Raw genomic sequence first — 7,032 nt, 5'->3', positions numbered from 1 at the left:
CGTGAGTGCTCGTCCCCAGCCCCTGGGGTGATGTCCGGGGTGGGGCGGGAAGGCACTGGCAGTGTCCCTGCCCTGGTGGGTCACAGGCTGGTGTTGGAGAGAGGGTGAACCCCTTCTCCAGGAGGGTCAGTTCCCAAGGCATTGGGTCCTGCATGGGCAGATCTTCTTGCCCACGTGCCCAGCCACCAGCAGTGATGCCCGTGGGCAGCCATGCCAGCTCTGGGCAGACACGGGGCCAGGACAGCCTGGTCACGGCTGGCAGGGGATGCCACAGCTGTGGGGATGAGCCCCATCCTGCCCCTCTCCCTGCAGCTCCTCTCCGCTCCTGGCTGGAGCATGGACAGGAGGCGCGTGGCCCCTGGCCCCCATGCCAGGCTGGGGGCTCTGCTGTGGGGGGACCACGGGGCAGCTGGCCCCGGGCGAGCAGCTACGCGCTTGGCATGGCCGGAGCGACGTGCCGATGTTACAGACAACTGCACTCGGCGCCAGACCTCATCCCATTGGCAATAGGTACCTGACTCCCACCCACCGCACCCGCCCCGGAGACCCCCCCGGGGGACCCTCGGGCCTAGCAGGGGCAGGACAGCACCCAGTCCCTGCTGCCCACCCGGTCCCCGCAGCCCCCCAGCGCTGGGGGAAGGATGCATCAGAGGGGGCTGCAGCGAGGGGCAGGGACGGAGGCAGCGGCTCGAGCTCCCCCGGGACTGGGGGCAGCACCCCCCCACCCACCCGGCACGTTCACCGCAGAGCACAGCCCACCCGGGCACCCCTGCCACGCAGAGCGGTCACAGGCACAAATCCTGCACCGGCGAGGGACCCTGCAGGTCCCCGGGAGATGCTGGCGGAGAGAGGAGCCTCCAGCCCCGTCCTGGCACAGGAGGGGCAGAAGCCTGGCCCTGGGGGCAGGATCACACCCTGGCTGGGCCAGCGGGCAGCCCCGGTGCCCACGGCGAGCTTTGGTGTGTAACCGCACTGTACATAGATAAGCTAAAACCATTAAAGCTGCTGAATCCCTCGGCAGAGTTAACTGGCTTTATTGGGGCACAGCCCCCACCTGCCTGCTCCTGCTGGGGGGGAGATGCCTGGGGGGCAGGCAGGGCCCAGGGCTGAGCACCCCCCGAGAAACCAGGGCTGCACTGGGGGTGCATGGGCGATGCTAGGCAGAAGGGGCAGAGGCAAGTTCTGGGTGAGATGAGACCTGGCCGTGGCACTGAGCACCCCGATCAAGGGGCTGCCAGGACGCCCTGTGCTGTATAGGGATGCAGGACCACTCCGCAAGCAGTGCTGGGCAGGATGCGGCCCCTGGAGAGACCAGCTCTGGGCACAGGGCAATGCCAGACCCTGCCACTGGGACAGAAGCCTGCGGTGGCTTGCTCAGGCGAAGCTTTTTGGGGAGCAGGGAGGGATGGGGGTCCTGCAGGGTCAGCTGAAGTGCAGCTGGGGGTCGGGGTCAGGCTCGGGGGCTCTGCCAGGAGGCGGGGGGGGTGCACGGAGCTGCGGAGAGAGGAGAGGAGAAGCAGTGCCAAAATGCCCAGGCTGCTTACCCTCCTTCAGACCCCCCCAAAGCACACAGGTGGCACCGTCCCCCGTTATGGGAGGGCTAGGGGCAGGTTTGGGGGGCACAGCATTGCTTACCGGCCGGAGGCGGGTGGCTGCCAGGTCTGGAGAGCTCTGCCCGCTGCCCGTGCCATCCTGCCTGCAAGCTGGAAGGGCCCGGCAGCTCAGCCCAGCTCTCCACATGCCCCCCCAGCCCCTTTCCCAGTCCCCCCCTCCCTGGCACTCACCTCCCAGCAGTGTTTCAGGAGAGGGGCTGGGGGCCAAGCTGGCCCCGGACACCAGGCCAGGAGGGGAGAAGGGTGGTGGGGACGGCGACGGCAGCTCCTGGGAAGACACAGCCAAGAGGGATGGGAAGAGCAGGAAGGGGGTCTTCCCCCCAGCAACCATGGCACAAGATGGGGGGCTGCCCCATGCCGAGGGGATGCAGCAACCCTCCCACCACCGACCTGCCCGGCTGCCCCCCGGGCCCCAGTGAGCTCCTCCACCACCAGGGAGGGGAAGACACCGACACGGCCATCGAAGTCGCCCGTCCAGAAGCCGTCGTCCACCTCGCCAGGGGCACGGGGCAGCACTCGGATGATGGCCCCCTCAGGGAAGCTCAGCTCCTCAGGGCTCTGCCCCTCGTAGTCATACAGGGCTCGTACCAGCCAGGCTGCGGGGAGGATGGGGCAGGGGCTCAGCACCCTCTAGAGACCTGTCCCCCTCTCCGGGGTGGGGGTGATATCCCAGCACCCACCTCCGGGCTCCAGCACCAGCTCTGCCGCCATGATGCTGGAGAGCTGGCGGTGCAACGCAGAGGGTCCTGGGGGGCCAACCCCGGCCCCTGGCTCGCCACCCAGCGACAGCAGGTACTTTTCGGGGACGTAGCCAACCTGGCCCGCCTTGTTCCGAGCCTGGAGGGGCAGAAACCGCGTGATCATCCCAGCTCCTAGGGCAGGGACAGCCCTGGGGAGCTCTGAAATGTGTCCCCCCCTCCAGCTTGGGGCAGGGGCGTCTCAGCCCGCTCGCACCTTCACCCACTCCTCCGCATCACCGTCCTCGATGACCTCCAGCTCCTCGCCCTGGGTGATGGACAGCTCGTCTGCCTGGCAGCCCTGCAGGGGACAGGACGAAGTGACAGAGTGGCAGGGAGGCTGGGAGTGCCGGCCCTGGGCAGGCAGGGTGAGGAGCAGGCAGCCATAGCCATACCTGGTACCCAAAGATCACCCGGCAGGTGTAGGGGTAGGTGCGGGCTGCAGGGCTGGGCTCGTCATTCTCGTCTGGCTCGTCACTGTCCTCGTAGTCGTCGAATTCGGCTGGATCCAGCCCCGTGGGCACCTCCTCGCCCGTCCCCACCATGGCCCCCGCCAGCCAAGTGTCCACGTCCAGCCCTGCTGCCCGCAGCAGCACCAGCCGTGCCTCTGCCTTCACCCGGCTGACCTGGGGAAGCCGGGCGGGGATATTGTCAAGGCCTAAGGGGACACCTATGGGGTGGGGGACAGCCCAGAAAGCCCCCTCGCTCTTGGTCCCCAGCATGGTTGCCATGGCGGCAGAGCATCCCCAGCACAGCATCCCCCCATCCCTGAGTCCCCCGCCCCAGGGGTGACAGACCTCGATGCCACCCCGAGCCTCCTGCCTGGGGAACGCACCTCCGCCTTCCGGATATTTTCCCTCGCTTCTTCCATCTGCCGCTCCACGGCGGCCGCCTCTGCCTCGGGGACCTGCTGCCGCCTGGCCTCCAGCCGCTGCAGCACCTGGTGGGCACCCGCCGGTCAGTGGGGCGGTGGGAGCTGGGGGCAGGCAGGGGAAGCCCCTCCTTGAGCCCCTCCGTGCTCCGTGGGGAAGGACAGCACCCACCTCCTCGCTGTGCGCCTTGTTTTTGCAGTCCCGAGCCACCCGCGTGGCCCAGCGCCGTGTCTCTTTCTCCAGGCTGGCCCCATCGTCCCCCGGCGGCAGCAGGCACACCTGGGCGAGGACAGGGTGGCTGAGAAGGGGCTGGCTGTGCGTACCGTACCCCCTGCCATAATGTCTCCCCCCCACCTACCTCCTCCACCCCGGTGAGCTGGAAGTGCTGCTCTAGGGCCAGGGCGAAGGCAGGGTGGTCCTGCAGGAAGAGGAGGAGGTCCTGCTCCCGGCACACCTGTGGCAGGGGAGCAGCGTGGGGCCAGGGGGCTCGCCTGTCCCCTCCTGCCCCCCCTGCTCCTGGGACGGGTGCCGTTACCCGCGCGGATGCCTCCGCAATGCCCTGGAACCATTCCCGTGTGGCCCGGCAGGTCTCCACCTCTGTCCGGCTGGCCGCTGACAAGTGCTCCCGCAGCCGCTCGTAGAGGTCACCATCCAGCGCCTGGGGGAAAGCGGGTGGGAACCCCCCCCAGCACTGCCTGCATCCCCCCAGGGAGCATCCCTGAACCCCCAGGGCAGCCAGCCCTCACCCTACACCAGCGGGACCCTCCCTCCTGCACCCTCTCGCAGCAGCACAGGGGAGATGCTTCTTGTGGGACCCTGGGGAGGGGACACGGGGGGGTCCAGGCAGCTCCTACCTGCATGGCAGCAGGCAGCTCTACCCGCCGGTAATGCTCCAGGTGGGCGGTGGCAGACACCAGAGCAAAGCCGTACTCGTTCTGCACCCCCGCGAGCTGCCTCGAGTGCTCGGCCAGCCGTGCTGAGAACTGCGAGGATGGGGAGAGCGGGGCTCAGTGACAGGGCGGGGGCCACCACCCGATGTCCCCTCCACATCGCTGTGTTTGGGGACCCCACCAGCTCCCCACGCTGCTGACCTTGGCGCTGAGTTTTTGCAGGCTGGCCTTGGTGTGAAATATCCTCCGGTCGCTCTTCCGGAGCCTGGGGAGGTTGGGGGTGACGTGAGACCACCCTGTGGCCACGGCAGCCCCTCTGCTACTGTCCCCTCCGCTCACCGAGCCTCAACGTCAGCTGCCTTGTCCTTGGCCACCTCGCTGCTCCGCTGGAGGTGGGTGAACTGCTTCTTCGCTTTGTCCAGCTCCTTCACCGTCTCCAGCAGCTCCGCCTGCGCCTTCTGCAGCCGCTCAATGCCCTGCAAGGAGCGTCAGCCGGGGGGGGACAGCTGTCCCCACTGCCCGGGCATGGGGGACATGTCCTCGCCCCGGTACCTTCTTGAGCATCCGCTCCTTGGAGAGGCGGGAGGTCCGGGCGGCCTCCGCGGCGAGGGCACGGTAGCTCTCTGAGGCAGTGAGACGGACCTGCCCGGCATGCGCGGTCCCCTCGATGACGCCTTTCCAGACAGCGACTGCGCTCCTGCAGGCGCAGGGGTTAAGACAGGGCAAGGTAGTCTCCTGTCTCCCTGCCAGCTTTCAGGAAAGCCAGCAGGACAGTCAGCAACCCCAGCCCCTGAAGTCCCCTCCGAGTTCCGTACCACGTCCTTGGGGACATCCCACCCATGGCTGCATCCTTGGAACCCCCAAATCCTGGTTGGCATTAGGCATCTCCCAGCTGGGAGGGCCACGGACGGGTGCAGCGAGCCCCAGCCCCTTGTCCCCAACCCACCTCGAGTCGCCGGCCTCACCGCGGCCCCGCTGCCAGTCTCTCTTCACAAACTGGCTCGCCAGCCTCTGCAGTGCCTGCAGACAGACCCACCATCACCAGCACTCCCCAACCCTGCTGGGCACCACAGCACCCCGCCATCCCACTCCGGGGCTGAAACTGGGCTCCGTGACAGTGGCTGCTCACCCCATTGGTGTCCCCAGAGCAGGGAGGGGACACACCCCACAATGGCTCAGTGTCAGCAGGGACCCCATCGCCCTCCCCACCTTTTTGGGGAGCAGCCACCACCACGAGAGGACCCCCCCACTGTGGCTTTTGGGACAGAGGACCAGCAAGGGGACACCAGCGAGGGACACCGACTGCAGAGGCAGAGTAGAGGAGCCCCCAGCAGAGCCAAGCACAGGATGACCTCAACCCTGAGGGGACGGTCCCCCCCCAGCCTGGGGAGGGGAAAAAGGGAGCAGGGTGGCATGGTGCCTGGCTGCAGGAAGGGGGGACACATCTCTGCTGCAGGGTGTCCCCAAGGGATGCCGCGGGGATGTCTCACGGAGCAAAACCAGGCTCTGACATTTAAGAGCAGAGCCCTGCCATGACCCAGCAGACAGCAGAGCCGGGCGGTTTCCTCTCCCCTCAAGGTTTTCCCTCTGGGTCCCCAAAACACCAGAGGTTTGGGCTATGCTGTGCCCAGCAAAGCACCCCAGCGGGTGCCCTAACGTGGTCAGTCCCCCGCCGGGCCCGGAAAATCCTGAGCCCATCCACCACCAGCCTCTGTGGCCGGCACGGAGCAGCCAAGCCCTGCTTTTCTCGGCTAATTTCCAATGCTGCCCATCGCCTGCGTGGGGCCGTGCCCTACTGCGGAATACCCTGCGTGGGAAGGACGGGGCTTGGTGCTCGTGCCCCCCTGGGCCGTCAGTCTAGAAACCGGCGGCACCTCCTTACCTGCCCGTACTCCCTGTCGATGGTGGCCCTCTGCTTGCTGTAGGACCTGTGGGGAGAAAGCACGCGGGGCAGGCGAGCACCCACGCAGGGGGGTAGGGACGGGCCACCCCTGCCATCGCCCCCCTGCCATCGCCCTGCACCGGCATGTCCCCATCTGGCAACGCCGGCGGGTGATGGAGCCCACGACCTCGACGCGGCAGGCTCAAGGTGAGCCGTGCCTGGCAGGCTGGCTCCCGCCCCACGCGTGAGATGAGCTGGCCAGTCTCAGCTCGTGGCGGGGGGGACACGCGTGGGTACCATACCTGATGTCCTCCAGCAGCTCAGCGTCTCGCTGTTGCTTGCCCTGGAGGCCCGAGAGCTGCTCGAGGAGATGGACCCGCACCTCCTGGGTGAGCTTCACCTGCGGAACAGCACCGCTCAGCGCCCGGGGACCGCTGCGGCTCCGGCCGGGCTGGGATGCGGGGGGCGTGCGCTGCCCCCCCCCGGCCCCGGTCCCGGTCCCCACTGCCCCCCCTCCCCGGGTGCCACTGCAGGTGCCACCGCCCAGCCGCGACCCCGCTTCCCCAGTCCAGGTCCGCCGGGCGCAACTCCCGATCCCCGCTGCAGGACCCGGCCCCGGTCCGCCGGTACCGATGGAGGACCCGGTGCCATTTCCCCGCTCCCGATCGCTCGTCCCGCTGCCGGGACCCGCCCCGGTGCCCCCCGGGCCCCAAGCTCACCTTGCGCGGCGGCGGCTGCATCGCTGCGCTCCCCCCGGCACCGCTCCCGGTCCCCGGTCCCCGCCACCGCCCCGCGTGTGCGACGCCCGGAACTGCCGGTCCCGGCCCCGCCCCACCCTCCGCACGGCCCCGCCCCACCCTCCGCACGGCCCCGCCCCACCCTCCGCACGGCCCCGCCCTCTCCCTGTTGACCCGCCTCCGGCAAGCACCGCCCCCCCGGCAAGCACCGCCCCCTCGACCCGCCCCTTTCCCCAGGCAAGCCACGCCCCGCGTCGGACAAACTCCGCCCACCGCGCGAGGCAAGCCACGCCGCCTAGTG

The 7,032-nt window shown here is 68.7% G+C and overlaps 1 protein-coding gene across 1 annotated transcript; it reads right to left on the bottom strand.

The window, feature by feature from the left end:
- Positions 1-1,422: 1,422 nt before the first annotated feature.
- Positions 1,423-6,734, bottom strand: FCHSD1 (FCH and double SH3 domains 1). Its single transcript, XM_059825595.1, has 18 exons — positions 6,714-6,734; positions 6,297-6,394; positions 5,995-6,040; positions 5,059-5,132; positions 4,665-4,809; positions 4,452-4,588; positions 4,314-4,377; positions 4,077-4,205; positions 3,758-3,880; positions 3,581-3,676; positions 3,394-3,501; positions 3,186-3,290; positions 2,746-2,976; positions 2,568-2,651; positions 2,294-2,450; positions 2,004-2,209; positions 1,636-1,881; positions 1,423-1,494 (listed from the first exon to the last, which is right to left on the bottom strand). The coding sequence occupies exons 1-18, from the start codon at positions 6,732-6,734 to the stop codon at positions 1,423-1,425; spliced, it is 2,142 nt and encodes a 713-aa protein (XP_059681578.1).
- Positions 6,735-7,032: the final 298 nt, after the last annotated feature.

The sequence above is a fragment of the Gavia stellata genome, chromosome 16 (genome assembly GCF_030936135.1).
Source record: "Gavia stellata isolate bGavSte3 chromosome 16, bGavSte3.hap2, whole genome shotgun sequence".
Taxonomy (NCBI): domain Eukaryota; kingdom Metazoa; phylum Chordata; class Aves; order Gaviiformes; family Gaviidae; genus Gavia; species Gavia stellata.
The sequence above is the reverse complement of the archived record's forward strand: the minus strand, read 5'-3'. Positions and strand labels throughout refer to the sequence as shown.

Excerpts from the sequence above, each read along its gene's own strand:
- FCHSD1 (XM_059825595.1), bottom strand. The coding sequence starts at position 6,734 with ATGCAGCCGCCGCCGCGCAAG. Across the intron at positions 4,378-4,451 it reads GCAGCTGACGTTGAGGCTCG|GCTCCGGAAGAGCGACCGGA; the intron begins GTGAGCGGAGGG and ends CAACCTCCCCAG. Across the intron at positions 2,210-2,293 it reads GCTGGTGCTGGAGCCCGGAG|CCTGGCTGGTACGAGCCCTG; the intron begins GTGGGTGCTGGG and ends TCCTCCCCGCAG.